At 44.3% G+C, this 15,702-nt stretch overlaps 1 protein-coding gene across 1 annotated transcript in view; it reads left to right on the top strand.

Annotated features, from left to right (window-relative positions):
- Positions 1 to 13,646, top strand: part of LOC311122499 (integrin alpha-V-like) — a gene marked incomplete at its 5' end in the record, with an annotated part of 39,096 nt that extends 25,450 nt beyond the window's left edge. Inside the window, 8 exons of the mRNA XM_084196840.1 lie at positions 176 to 256; positions 3,070 to 3,175; positions 4,855 to 5,019; positions 5,426 to 5,554; positions 7,360 to 7,473; positions 8,613 to 8,723; positions 8,941 to 9,060; positions 11,501 to 13,646. Coding sequence (XP_084052966.1) covers positions 176 to 256; positions 3,070 to 3,175; positions 4,855 to 5,019; positions 5,426 to 5,554; positions 7,360 to 7,473; positions 8,613 to 8,723; positions 8,941 to 9,060; positions 11,501 to 11,599 — 925 coding nt within the window. The remainder of the gene's footprint in view (positions 1 to 175; positions 257 to 3,069; positions 3,176 to 4,854; positions 5,020 to 5,425; positions 5,555 to 7,359; positions 7,474 to 8,612; positions 8,724 to 8,940; positions 9,061 to 11,500) is intronic.
- Positions 13,647 to 15,702: the final 2,056 nt, after the last annotated feature.

The following is a 15,702-nucleotide window of genomic DNA, read 5'->3' as shown; positions in this document are numbered from 1 at the left end:
TTATGAGGCTTTATGAGGCAGTTCAAATCATTGGACGAAGTTACAGTAATGATGCAATGGCGCCACCCTATGGACATTTTGTGTTATAGCATCAACCTGTACCGTGGTGTACACTGCTTATCTGATGTTTTCACTATCTGGTCTTTTTATAAGATAATAATGTATTGTCTTTCAGTTCCAACCAGTTCAGCAGCACCAGCAGGCTGGTCTCCAGCATCACGAAGCTGGCTGTCCTCGCCAAGGTGGATATCAGAGGGTATGTTGTTGACATGTCTTCTCACTCATTCTAATACCTATTTGCTCCAATGAAGGTCATTACTGATCCAAAAGCTTAGCCGTTAAATACTGAAATATCATCTGATTGAAGTGTGCAGAGACTGCTTCTTCACTCCTGCACCTTCTCTCACCCTAATGGGCAGGTGTGAGGTCACCAACATACAGTGCCTTCTGAAAGTATTCAGACCCCTTGACCTTTTTCCACATTTTGTTACATTACAGCCTTATTCTAAAATGGATAAAATAAAATAAAATCTATCTACACACAATACCCCATAATGACAAAGCAAAAACAGGTTTTTAGAAAATAAAATAAAAAACAGAAAAACCTTATTTACATAAGTATTCAGACCCTTTGCTATGAGACTCGAAATTGAGCTCAGGTGGATCCTGTTTCCATTGATCATCCTTGAGATGTTTCTACAACTTGATTGGAGTCCACCTGTGGTAAATTCAATTGATTGGACATGATTTGGAAAGGCACACACCTGTCTACAGTATATAAGGTCCCACCGTTGGCAGTGCATGTCAGAGCAAAAACCAAGCCATGAGGTCGAAGGATTGTCCGTAGAGCTCCGAGACAGGATTGTGTCGAGGAACAGATCTGGGGAAGGGTACCAAAACATTTATGCAGCATTGAAGGTCCCCAAGTGGCCTCAAACATTCTTATTTTTATTTAATTTTTCTTTTATTTAATTTTTATTATTTGGGGGTAGATCAGCTTTAATATTGCAGATAGATTGTAACTTCCATCAATGGAATTGTCTGCATCACTTCCAATCCCCCATATGTTTTTTTTCTTCTCACAAATATATATATATATATATATATATACACATACATACATATACATACATACATATGATGGCCTTCATCATTCTTAAATGGAAGAAGTTTGGAGCCACCAAGACTCTTCCTAGAGCTGGCTGCACGGCCAAACTGAGCAATCGGGGGAGAAGGGCTTTGGTCAGGGAGGTGACCAAGTACCCAATGGTCACTCTGACAGAGCTCGAGAGTTCTTCTGTAGAGATAGGAGAACCTTCCAGAAGGACAACCATCTCTGCAGCACTCCACCAATCAGGCCTTTTTGGTAGAGAGGTCAGACGGAAGCCACTCCTCAGTAAAAGGCACATGACAGCCTGCTTGGAATTTGCCAAAAGGCACCTAAAGACTCTCAGACCATGAGAAACAAGATTCTCTGGTCTGATGAAACCAAGATTGAACTATTTGGCCTGAATGCCAAGCGTCACGTCTGGAGGAAACCTGGCACCATCCCTACGGTGAAGTATGGTGGTGGCAGAATCATGCTGTGGGGATGTTTTTCAGTGGCAGGGACTGGGAGACAAGTCAGGATCGAAGCAAAGATGAACAGAGCAAAGTACAGAGAGATCCTTGATGAAAACCTGCTCCAGAGCGCTCAGGACCTCAGACTGGGGTGAAGGTTCACCTTCCAACAGGACAACGACCCTAAGCACACAGCCAAGACAACGCAGGAGTGGCTTCGGGACAAGTCTCTGAATGTCCTTGAGTGGCCCAGCCAGAGTCCGGACTTGAACCCGATCGAACATCTCTGGTGAGACCAGAGAATAGCTGTGCAGCAACGCTCCCCATCCAACCTGACAGAGCTTGAGAGGATCTGCAGAGAAGAATGGGAGAAACTCCCCAAATACAGGTGTGCCAAGCTTGTAGCGTCATACCCAAGAAGACTCGAGGCAGAAATCGCTGCCAAAGGTGCTTCAACAAAGTACTGAGTAAAGGGTCTGAATACTTATGTAAATTTTCTGAAATTTATAAAAACCTATTTTTGCTTTGTCATTATGGGGTATTGTGTTTAGATTGATGAGGGGAAAAAAAACTATTTAATCCATTTTAGAATTACATTTTACATTAAATTTTTAGTCATTTAGCAGACGCTCTTATCCAGAGCGACTTACAGGAGCAATTAGGGTTAAGTGCCTTGCTCAAGGGCACATCGACAGATTTTTCACCTAGTCGGCTCGGGGATTAGAACCAGCGACTTTTCGGTTACTGGCACAACGCTCTTACCCACTAAGCTACCTGCCGCCCTATAATAAGCCTATAATAAGCCTGTAACTTAACAAAATGTGGAAAAAGTAAAGGGGTCTAAATACTTCCCGAAGGCGCTGTACATCATAAAGTGCAGATTGCATTTAGATGATTGTTCTTTATAACCTATAACATCTAAACAAATAATAACAGCAAAGCAGTGCTTGTAAATGTCTGCCGGCTCAAATCCCAGGTGGGGCCTTCAGCTGTGTCTGTCTGTGCCTCAGAGCTGAGGGTTTAGCACAGAAGGGCTTAGCACAGAAGGGTTTAGCACAGAAGGGCTTAGCACAGAAGGGCTTAGCACAGAAGGGTTTAGCACAGAAGGGCTTAGCACAGAAGGGTTTAGCACAGAAGGGCTTAGCACAGAAGGGTTTAGCACAGAAGGGCTTAGCACAGAAGGGCTTAGCACAGAAGGGTTTAGCACAGAAGGGCTTAGCACAGAAGGGTTTAGCACAGAAGGGTTTAGCACAAAGGGGTTTAGCACAAAGGGGTTTAGCACAGAAGGGTTTAGCCTGATGGAATGTATGTATTCTTGATAAGCTTGTGTATCCATGATACATGTCTGCTTAGCAAAGACAGTACTGATGTGCCCTACCACCTCTGATAGAGTAATGGCTTTACTGATTCATGCTTACATTGACAGAATGTGAAGAAATGCAGAATGTACTTTATAAATCTGTATTTTGCCCAGTTGTGAACCCCAATACCCCATTCTCTCTGCTGCAGGGTGTCGGTTCCTGACCAGGTCTTCCTGCCCATTGCTAACTGGCAGCCCAAAGATAACCCTGTCGTAGGAGACGACATCGGTCCACAGATACTGCACATCTATGAGGTCAGCCATGACACTGTGTCTGTGTCTGAAATGGCACTCTATTCCCTATATAGGCTGGTCAAATGGCACCCTATTCCCTATATAGGCTGGTCAAATGGCACTCTATTCCCTATATAGGCTGGTCAAATGGCACTCTATTCCCTATATAGGCTGGTCAAATGGCACTCTATTCCCTATATAGGCTGGTCAAATGGCACTCTATTCCCTATATAGGCTGGTCAAATGGCACCCTATTCCCTATATAGGCTGGTCAAATGGCACCCTGTTCCCTATATAGGCTGGTCAAATGGCACTCTATTCCCTATATAGGCTGGTCAAATGGCACTCTATTCCCTATATAGGCTGGTCAAATGGCACTCTATTCCCTATATAGGCTGGTCAAATGGCACCCTATTCCCTATATAGGCTGGTCAAATGGCACCTATTCCCTATATAGGCTGGTCAAATGGCACTCTATTCCCTATATAGGCTGGTCAAATTGCACTCTATTCCCTATATAGGCTGGTCAAATGGCACTCTATTCCCTATATAGGCTGGTCAAATGGCACCCTATTCCCTATATAGGCTGGTCAAATGGCACCCTATTCCCTATATAGGCTGGTCAAATGGCACCCTATTCCCTATATAGGCTGGTCAAATGGCACTCTATTCCCTATATAGGCTGGTCAAATGGCACTCTATTCCCTATATAGGCTGGTCAAATGGCACCCTATTCCCTATATAGGCTGGTCAAATGGCACTCTATTCCCTATATAGGCTGGTCAAATGGCACTCTATTCCCTATATAGGCTGGTCAAATGGCACCCTATTCCCTATATAGGCTGGTCAAATTGCACCCTTTAACCTATATAGGCTGGTCAAATTGCACTCTATTCCCTATATAGGCTGGTCAAATGGCACTCTATTCCCTATATAGGCTGGTCAAATTGCACCCTATTCCCTATATAGGCTGGTCAAATGGCACCCTATTCGCTATATAGGCTGGTCAAATTGCACTCTATTCCCTATATAGGCTGGTCAAATTGCACCCTATTCCCTATATAGGCTGGTCAAATGGCACCCTATTCCCTATATAGGCTGGTCAAATTGCACCCTATTCCCTATATAGGCTGGTCAAATTGCACCCTATTCCCTATATAGGCTGGTCAAATTGCACCCTATTCCCTATATAGGCTGGTCAAATTGCACCCTATTCCCTATATAGGCTGGTCAAATGGCACTCTATTCCCTATATAGGCTGGTCAAATGGCACCCTATTCCCTATATAGGCTGGTCAAATGGCACCCTATTCCCTATATAGGCTGGTCAAATGGCACCCTATTCCCTATATAGGCTGGTCAAATTGCACCCTATTCCCTATATAGGCTGGTCAAATTGCACTCTATTCCCTATATAGACTGGTCAAATTGCACTCTATTCCCTATATAGGCTGGTCAAATTGCACCCTTTAACCTATATAGGCTGGTCAAATTGCACCCTATTCGCTATATAGGCTGGTCGAATTGCACTATATTGGGTTCCATGTCATGACGTTAGACCCACCATGTAATTTATCTGTAGATGAATGTCAACTGACGAATGTAAACTGACACAGCTGACCTTTTCACATAATACCATTAAATCGGCGTGATAAAGTCAGCGAAGCCCTCTTTTAACCGGCTAATCTGTCTTGTTTCCAGTTGCGTAACAGAGGCCCCAGCACCTTCAGCAAGGCCATGCTGGACATCGAGTGGCCCTACAGGTTCAACAACGGCTCTCTGCTCTACATCACCAAGCTGGAGGTGGACGGGGACGGAGGAATGAACTGCAGTACGGACATGGAGATCAACCCGCTCAATGTCTCAGTACGTCGCCTTCTCTCACTTCCATTTCAGCCATAGACACTGGCTCTTTTTCAAACGGTCCGAACAGTCTGTCCTCTCCTTGCCTCCTCCCCCTTTATTGCACTGATCTGAAAGAAGTGACCAGGTGAACGTCACAGCCTGGTGACCAGGTGAACGTCACAGCCTGGTGACCAGGTGAACGTCAGCCTGGTGACCAGGTGAACGTCAGCCTGGTGATAAGTTATAAACTAAGCTGCCACTGCGTTGTTACACCAGTCAGTATTTTCCATCAGTTCAGATGAAGGGGAGGAGACAATGAGGGAACAGATTGTTAAACAATTGAGATGGAGCCTACGTTGCTTTTGGTGACAAATAATAATCTTAAGTTATTGAAGGGATTTCCTCTCTCTCTCTCTGTCTGTTCTAGAATCCTCTGTCAGGAGAGACGAATGGTACAGCTTCCACCGGTGGAGACGGTACAGAGGGGAGGAACAGGAACCATGTTCACCGCAGAGAGCTGGAGAGGAAAGAGATGGAGGGAGACCTGGAAACCCTGGTAATGGCATGATTACCTGGCTAATGATGTACTGTCCATATACAGTTGAAGTCGGAAGTTTACATACACCTTAGACAAATACGTTTAAATTCAGTTTTTCAATATTCCTGACATTTAATCCTAGTAAAAATTCCCCGTCTTAGGTCAGTTAGGATCACCACTTCATTTTAAGAATGTGAAATGTCAGAATAATAGTAGAGATAATTATTTATTTAAGGTTTTATTTCTTTCATCACATTCCCAGTGGGTCAGAAGTTTACATACACTCAATTAGTATTTGGTAGCATTGCCATTAAATTGTTTAACTTGGGTCAAACGTTTCGGGTAGCCTTCCACAAGTTTCCCACAATAAGTTGGATGATTTTTGGCCCATTCCTCCTGACAGAGCTGGTGTAATGGAGTCAGGTCTGTAGGCCTCCTTGCTCGCACACGCTTTTTCAGTTCCGCCCACACATTTTCTATAGGATTGAGGTCAGGGCTTTGTGATGGCCACTCCAATACCTTGACTTTGTTGTCCTTAAGCCATTTTGCCAAAACTTTGGAAGTATGCTTGGGGTCATTGTCCATTTGGAACACCCATTTGTGACCAAGCTTTAACTTCCTGACTGATGTCTTGAGATGTTGCTTCAATATATCCACATAATTTTCCTTCCTCATGATGTCATCTATTTTGTGAAGTGCACCAGTCCCTCCTGCAGCAAAGCACCCCCACAACATGATGCTGCCACCCCCGTCCTTCACGGTTGGGATGGTGTTCTTCGGCTTGCAAGAACCCCCTTTTTCCTCCAAACATAACGATGGTCATTATGGCCAAACAGTTCTATTTTTGTTTCATCAGACCAGAGGATATTTCTCCAAAATGTACGATCTTTGTCCCCATGTGCAGTTGCAAACCTTTTTTATGGCTGTTTTGGAGCAGTGGCTTCTTCCTTGCTGAGCGGCCTTTCAGGTTATGTCAATATAGGACGCGTTTTACTGTGGATATAGATACTTTTGTACCTGTTTCCTCCAGCATCTTCACAAGGTCCTTTGCTGTTGTTCTGGGATTGATTTGCACTTTTCGCACCAAAGTACGTTCATCTCTAGAAGACAGAACGCGTCTCCTTCCTGAGCGGTATGACGGCTGCGTGGTCCCATGGTGTTTATACTTGCGTACTATTGTTTGTACAGATGAACGTGGTACCTTCAGGCATTTGGAAATTGCTCCCAAGGATGAACCAGACTTGTGGAGATCTACAGAAAAAATTGGCTGATTTTTTTAGATTTTCCCATGATGTCAAGCAAAGAGGCACTGAGTTTGAAGGTAGGCCTTGAAATACATCCACAGGTACATCTGCAATTGACTAAAATGATGTAAATTAGCCTATCAGAATCTTCTAAATTCATGACATCATTTTCTGGAATTTTCCAAGCTGTTTTCCAAGTCAACTTAGTATATGTAAACTTCTGACCCACCGGAATTGTGATACAGTGAATTATAAGTGAAATAATCTGTCTGTAAACAATTGTTGGAAAAATGACTTGTGTCATGCACAAAGTAGATGTCCTAACCGACTTGCCAAAACTATAGTTTGTTAACAAGAAATTTGTGGAGTGGTTGAAAAACGAGTTTTAATGACTCCAACCTAAGTGTATGTAAACTTCCGACTTCAACTCTACCAGAGTTTAGGATCAATTCCATTTAAATTCAGTTGATTCAGGAAGTAAACTGCAAGTCTGAAATGTACTTCCTGAATTGCTAACTCTGCTGGCTACAGTACCTGTATGGATTGTGTGTCACTCTGAATGTGTGTCTCCTCACTCAGGACTGTTCGAAGGCCCAGTGCCTGAAGATCCGGTGTCAGGTGGGCCGTGTGGAGAGAGGTCAGAGTACTATCCTCTTCATCCACTCCAGACTGGGGGTGGCCACCTTCCTCAAGGTGAGACTCCTGTCTGTTATAGCCTAGAGCAGGGGGTACATTTACATTTTAGTCATTTAGCAGACGCTCTTATCCAGAGCGACTTACAGTTAGATTATAGATTATTTAAAAAAAAAATTATACCCCCCGTGGGAATCGAACCCACAACCCTGGCGTTGCAAACGCCACGCTCTACCAACTGAGCTACATCCCTGCCGGCCATTCCCTCCCCTACCCTGGACGACGCTGGGCCAATTGTGCGCCGCCCCATGGGTCTCCCGGTCGCGGCCAGCTACGACAGAGCCTGGATTCGAACCAGGATCTCTAGCGATGCAGTGCCTTAGACCACTTCGCCCCTCGGGAGGGGTACTCAACTCTTACAATACGAGGTCCGGCGCCTGCTGGTTTTCTGTTCTACCTGATAATTAATTGCACCCACCTGGTGTCCCAGGTCTAAATCAGTCTCTGATTAGAGGGAAACAATGCAGTGGAACTGGCTTGGAGGTATGGAGTTTAGTTTGAGGGCCCTAGAGGTTAAATACTAGCCTGGCGGTCCCAGATGTGTTTGTGTTGTATCGTACGTCCACTCCACACTGGGGGTGGCCACCTTCCTCAAGGTGAGACATTCCACCTAGGTGGAGCATACAGCAGGGTTGTGCTCATTAGGTACCAAACGGGACTGAAACATTGGAGGTGTACTATCTGTCTAATGAGAAATGCAGTTTCTGATTTCCATTTCAAGACATGTTGCTACAGTGTGTCATAATGAGCAAGAGCCAGGGACACCTGGTTGAAGCATACTGTATGCTTGGTATGCTCGTTAGACGCATCACACTATATCTGGCACCACCAGGCTAGCTATATGAGCCATAGCTGAAATAGATCTGGCACCACCAGACTAGCTATATGGTCCATAACTTAAATATATCTGGCACCACCAGGCTAGCTATATGGTCCATAACTTAAATATATCTGGCACCACAGGCTAGCTATATGGTCCATAACTTAAATAATCTGGCACCACAGGCTAGCTATATGGTCCATAACTTAAATATATCTGGCACCACAGGCTAGCTATATGGGCCATAACTTAAAGAAAAGCCTGGCTACCGTTTGATGTAATAAAATAGAGCTGTGATGGATGTGTTTCTTTCATTCAGACTGAGAGCCAGAACCGATCGTTCACCGTGAGATCCTCCGCTTCCTTCAGCGTCATAGAGATGCCTTATAACAAGAACCTGGTGTCTGAGCTGCCCTCCAACACCACTACGGTGAGTCACATGAAGGCATCATGGGGATAAACCAGGTCTGCCTCTGAAATGGAACCCTAGTCTCTATATAGTGCACTACTTTTGACCAGAGTCCACAGGGTCCTAAATGGTTTGTTGTGGCTGGGTACTACCACAGCAAATAGGTAGTTTCCATTGTCTCTGTGTGTTGGATGAATAAAGATGTGTTGTATTGTAAACCCTGTGATGTGTCCCCCAGATAAGTATGTCAGTGATCTGGGTGAAATCGGAGCCTGAACCTGTCCCTGGGTGGGTGGTGGCCCTGGCTGTGCTGGCTGGACTACTGCTGCTGGCTTTACTCATCTTCATCATGTACAAGGTGAGCCAAACCTATCCTCCCTATCCTCCTATCCTCCCCTATCCTCCTATCCCCACCTATCCTCCTATCCTCCCCTATCCTCCTATCCTCCTATCCTCCCCTATCCTCCTATCCTCCCTATCCTCCCTATCCTCCTATCCTCCCCTATCCTCCTATCCTCCCCTTGCCTCCTATCCTCCCCTTGTCTCCTATCCTCCCCTATCATCCTATCCTCCCCTATCCTCCTATCCTCCCCTTGCCTCCTATCCTCCCCTATCCTCCTAACCCCCCCTTGCCTCCTATCCTCCCCTATCCTCCCCATCCTCCCTTTGCCTCCTATCCTCCCCTTGCCGCCTATCCTCCCCTTGTCTCCTATCCTCCCCTTGTCTCCTATCCTCCCCTTGTCTCCTATCCTCCCCTTTTCTCCTATTCACCCCTTGTCTCCTATCCACCCCGTGCCTCCTATCCTCCCCTATCTTCCTATCCTCCCCTTGCCTCCTATCCTCCCATATCCTCATATCCCCCCTTTTCTCTTATCCTCCCCTATGCTCATATCCCCCCTTTGCCTCCTATCCTCCCCTATCGTCCTATCCACCCCTATTCCCCTATCCTCCTATCCTCCCCTTGCCTCCTATCCTCCCCTTGCCTCCTATCCTCCCCTTGCCTCCTATCCTCCCCTATCCTCCTATTCTCCCCTATCTTCCTATCCTCCCTTATCCTCCAAACCTCCCCTTGCCTCCTATCCTCCTATCTTCCCCTATCCTCCCCTCTCCTCCTATTCTCCCCTATCTTCCTATCCTCCCCTATCCTCCTATCCTCCCCTTGCCTCCTATCCTCCTCGTGCCTCCTATCCTCCCCTATCCTCCCCTTTTCTCCTATCCTCCCCTTGTCTCCTATCCTCCCCTTGCCTCCTATCCTCCCCTATCCTCCCCTTGCCTCATATCCTCCCCTATCCTCCTATGCTCCCCTTGCCTCCTAACCTCCCCTATCCTCCTATCCTCCCCTTGCCTCCTATCCTCCTCGTGCCTCCTATCCTCCCCTATCCTCCCCTTTTCTCCTATCCTCCCCTTGCCTCCTATCCTCCCCTATCCTCCCCTTGTCTCCTATCCTCCCCTTGCCTCCTATCCTCCCCCTGCCTCCTTTCCTCCCCTATCCTTCTATCCTCCCCTTGCCTCCTATCCTCCCCTATCCTCCTATCCTCCCCTATCCTCTCCTTGTCTCCTATCCTCCCCTATCCTATCCTCACCTCCTATCCTCCCCTTGCCTCCTATCCTCCCCTTGTCTCCTATCCTCTCTTGTTTCCATAAAAGTAAATCTAGGGGCCAGTGTTGAAAATCAGCGTAAGCTAGAAACACTATAGGGTGAATCCATTTGATTTTAATCACATTTTGCAGCACACCTTTCGATTAGAACGAAACCTTCCATACGTATTTGCCCATTGTAGAAGTGCTCAGAAAGTGACTTTTTGGACCTGAATGCCAAAACATTCATGAGATAAAGGTGCTCAAAGTTAACCTATTTTGCATAACCCAAAGTACAATGAGACATCCATGTTTTAATCACTGGAAAATATAAATGGTTGAGATTGATATCATTTAAAAGCTTACAAACAGGGTTTACAAACTATTTTATAATTTCTTTAAATGTTTTTTTTTAATAGAAATGGTCATTTTCTAACCTTAAACGTCAATTATCAAAAAATGTGTAAACTCATATTTTTTTCCATATTCGCATGTGTTGTAGCTTAAAGCCTATTTTACATCATCTCAGGTGTTTGTGTTGCGCCCGCCATCGGGTGTTTGTGTTGCGCCCGCCATCGGGTGTTTGTGTTGCGCCCGCCATCGGGTGTTTGTGTTGCGCCCGCCATCGGTTGAGACAACATGCTCTTGAAAACAGAGAGGGTGTCATGTTTTGGGAATAACATTTACATTTCAACTTTCAAATGGTACCACAAAGATGGTTGGAGGTCCACACATCAGAGAATGTTGACTTGAATGGGATATCTGTTTTTTTATATCACACAGTCAATCCACCATAGGAAAACTGTTGAAATCATAGAAATATGGATAATACAATTGACTTAATTCAAATGGATTTACCCTATAGTGCAATGCATGGGACGATTGTTTGTTCAATGTGTCAATGTTCGTACTTGTCCCTATCCAAATAAACTTTAAATGTCCAAATATTAAACTGATCTGACAGATCTGAGCAGATAAAAGCCAGCCTAATGGTGAGCTTCCACCATCTTGTTTTCACCTGTCAAGTTAAGTCCTGACAAGGAGTGGATGGATTTCTAAGCAGTTGAGATAGCTCTGTGTACACTGCATGTGCCTGCCCAGATAACAGCGCTTTGAGATTCTTTCTGTAATGAAAAGCGCTATAAAAGTTGAATAGATTATTAGTAATATTATAGGACGCAGGATCCTAATTGTCTGTGCCCCCTCCTCCCCTTCAATAGCTGGGTTTCTTCAAGCGTGTACGCCCGCCCCAGGAGGACGCCACGGAGAAGGAACAGCTGGCACCGCAGGAGAACGGTGACAGGAACACTGACGCCTGAGACCTGCAGCACCCCCTAGAGGTCCCCAGGCTTCAATACAACACCAGGGCCCGTATCCACAGAGCATCTCAAGAGTAGAAATTTGGACATAAGTGCTGAGAATAGAGGCATTTTACTCTGATGGATCAAATTACCAATCATATGAGTCCCACCTAGTCAGCAGATATTTAGGAGACCTAAACTCTTAACTGTCCTAACCAGTTAAGAGTTACCTGCAGGTGTCTTAGAAAAAGGTAGCTAGTCAGTGTTTCCTGCACCATAGACGGGCAATTGCTTTGGAGTTGGGAGCAAAGAATGTTTTGATATTTCTATGATCAACCCATAAATAATCTAGACCTACATGTCTCTTGCACTTTTGACAATGATTTCACAAGAGGCCTCATTCAAATGATACGCCTAAATAATTATAACCACTAGGGCTAATAAATAATCACATTTTTCATTTGAATATTTCATCTAACCTACGTCATGTTATTTCAAGTTCATTCCTTTGGAGTGCACTATCAGATTGTAAATAAAATAAAAAAAGATCCCTACGGTGGGCATGCCTATGAGATGGCAACTGACAGCATCTAGGGGGCTATGTGTTTGCCGATTAATGATAAACCTTTCAAATGTTTCAGGAAACATTATCGGCAAGTGACTTGATGCCTACACTGTGCCAAAAGCAGTTTAGAATTGTTGAATGGAGTGACCTGTGTGTTGATATAACAGTAATATTCTATTTGTTATCAAAATTCCGCTTTTAACAACCATCACACTGTATGATTGCAATATGCACACATGCATCACATTATCAAAAATATTAGAATTTGTTCAAAAAGGGTTATGCGTGCCAACATTATTAGCCAATAATTAAAGAGTAAGTAAAGTGATCGTCAGGCGAAAATGATATCAAACGTTTTACCCTTGCAACGTTAAATGTAGAGTTACATTCACCGTGGTCGTCTGAAGCGTGCTGTAGAGTTCACATCTGGCGATGCCTCATCGCGATTGGTTATTCCCCATCGTTTGCAACAACGTCAATGTCATCATCAGCTTTCCTTTGCAGTACCTCAAACTGTCGTGATTTACCAGCTGAGATAACTTTTATGAGTTGATTTTACTCGTGGCTCAGAGTTTGTCTGGACAGAGTCTTAACATCCTAAAACCTACTCTGAGCTAGGAGTTATTTTTTTTGTCTTACACCAGGTTTTAACAGGATTCTTAGGACCTTTTTCTGAGATGCTTTATGGATAGGGCCCCTGGTCCTGTATGTATTCACACAGCATCTCAGAATAAGAGCGGTGATATAGGATCAGCTGTAGTTCTCCTGGGCACCTGGCTGTATATAGCTGCATCTGGACAACACTGCTGTACGATACGATATGGATGGGAGGAGCAAAAAAAATAGTGATTTGATTAAGTGCTGTCTTCCAGACTCTCTCTTTCTCTCTCATTTTTCTTCTGTTTCTTTTTTTCTGCGTCTTAGAGGCTGCGTTTACACAGGCAGCCCAATTCTGATCTTTGGACTGATCAGATCAGCTCTGACAAAAATCTGATGTGAAAAGATCTGATATGGTTGGTCAAAAGACCAATTAGTGTGGGGGGGGGAGATCAGAATTGGGCTGCCTGTGTAGACGTAGCCTTAGTGCACTGGACTTTCAGTTAAATGAATCGCTGCAACAATGTGAATATGAGACAGCGATTATGATATGTGGTGTAACTGAGAGGGATAGAGTTATTAATAATAATAATATTGTATGGTCTTGAAAGATACGGCTTGATTGGAGTGTTTAAAAATAATTTTGTGTGGCTACTGCAAGGTGTTGATAGCAGGACATTATTAATGCTATGGGGAGGGTTGTATATTCATATGAATTCTTTTGAGGAATAATTAATTGATGTGTTGTTTTTGTTCTATAAATGTAGGGCAGTTAATATATAACTAGGGTTTTCAACTGTAATATGCCCATTTTCCTACGCGTGTAGTTGTAAGACAAATCACACGTCTCTGTGTAAATGTAAAATGTTTTGTATAAAAGGACTTCAAGAATGAATTGACTAATATTGAGTGATCAGCTCATTTGTTGTTCACATTAGACAGGAGTCACACCAATCAAACAGTAACACTTTATACACTTCTTCACCTGTTTCTTCTCACTTTGGTTTTATTATGGATCTTCGTTTAGTTTGATGTTCCACGACAGGCTACACCTCACTTCATTTAGTTTGATGTTCCACGACAGGCTACACCTCACTTCATTTAGTTTGATGTTCCACGGCAGGCTACACCTCACTTCATTTAGTTTGATGTTCCACGGCAGGCTACACCTCACTTCATTTAGTTTGATGTTCCACGGCAGGCTACACCTCACTTCATTTAGTTTGATGTTCCACGGCAGGCTACACCTCACTTCATTTAGTTTGATGTTCCAGTGCCTCCGGAAAGTATTCAGACCCCTTGACTTTTGTTACGTTACAGCCTCATTCTAAAATGGATAAAATAAATCAAATCTATCTACACACAATACCCCATAATGACAAAGCAAAAACAGGTTTTTAGAAAATAAAATAAAAAACAGAAAAACCTTATTTACATAAGTATTTAGACCCTTTGCTATGAGACTCGAAATTGAGCTCAGGTGGATCCTGTTTCCATTGATCGTCCTTCAGATGTTTCTACAACTTGATTGGAGTCCACCTGTGGTAAATTCAATTGATTGGACATGATTTGGAAAGGCACACACCTGTCTATATAAGGTCCCACAGTTGACAGTGCATGTCAGAGCAAAAACCAAGTGATGAGGTCGAAGGAATGTCCGTAGAGCTCCGAGACAGGATTGTGTCGAGGCACAGATCTGGGGAAGTGTACCAACACATTTCTGCAGCATTGAAGGTCCCCACGAACACAAGATTGAAACCACCAAGACTCTTCCTAGAGCTGGCCGCCCGGCCAAACTGAGCAATCGGGGGAGAAGGGCTTCGGTCAGGGAGGTGACCAAGAACCTGATGGTCACTCTGACAGAGCTCTAGAGTTCCTCTGTGGAGATGGGAGAAACTTCCAGAAGGACAATCATCTCTGCAGCACTCCACCAATCAGGCCTTTATGATAGAGTTGCCAGACGGAAGCCACTCCTCAGTAAAAGGCACATGACAGCCCGCTTGGAGTTTGCCAAAAGGCACCTAAAGGACTCTGAGACCATGAGAAACAAGATTCTCTGGTCTGATGAAACCAAGATTGAGCTCTTTGGCCTGAATGCCAAGCGTTACGTCTGGAGGAAACACTAATGAAGTCTCTACCCCCGTCTTAGCCGAAGATCCCCTCCCCCTAAACGGAAACTCTCAGCCGAAGCTCCCCTCCCCAAATTCAAAAGATGCAAACACCAGCAAAAATCCTGATTTGTCCAAATGATCAGTGACGGAAAGAAACTGTGCTCCGGAACAACGTTCCTCGTTAGTCATCGCATCCCACAGTCTGTTGACAGACGCTACGACACCAGCCTACATTACGGGTGTCCGTCCATGAGAGATTAGATGTGGTATGACTAACCTGCAGAACCCTCTTGTTGATATCAGACACCACGTTGTTTCGTTGTTGTCTTAGTGACATTTCAGCAGACGGAACGTGTCGCCACCACCTGCAGAGAACAGGTGTTGATATTTGTAAATACAGAATAGCATTCAAAACTCCAGGTGTGGTCCTCTGTAGCTCAGCTGGTAGAGCACGGCGCTTGTAACGCTAAGGTAGTGGGGTCGATCCCCGGGACCACCCATACACAAAAAAAAATGTATGCACGCATGACTGTAAGTCGCTTTGGATAAAAGCGTCTGCTAAATGGCATATTTATTTAAACAGCATGCTGGTGTTATTACTGCAATTAAATACATACTGTCTACTGATCCAAAACACTGATTTACAGTTTGTTTTAGTAAAACATTTTAGTCATTTAGCAGACGCTCTTATCGACTTAGTTCATCTTAACGTAGCTACAGCAGGTAAGACAATCACATATCACAGTCATCGTAAGTAAAGCTTTTCCTTAAATAAAGCCGCTATCAGCAAAGTCAATGCTAGTAGGGCCTAAGAGAAGCTAGAAAGAAAGGCAAGGGTGTTAGTATTA

This window comes from Coregonus lavaretus (genome assembly GCF_964263955.1).
Source record: "Coregonus lavaretus genome assembly, contig: HAP1_SCAFFOLD_4549, whole genome shotgun sequence".
Lineage (NCBI taxonomy): Eukaryota > Metazoa > Chordata > Actinopteri > Salmoniformes > Salmonidae > Coregonus > Coregonus lavaretus.
The sequence above is the reverse complement of the archived record's forward strand: the minus strand, read 5'-3'. Positions and strand labels throughout refer to the sequence as shown.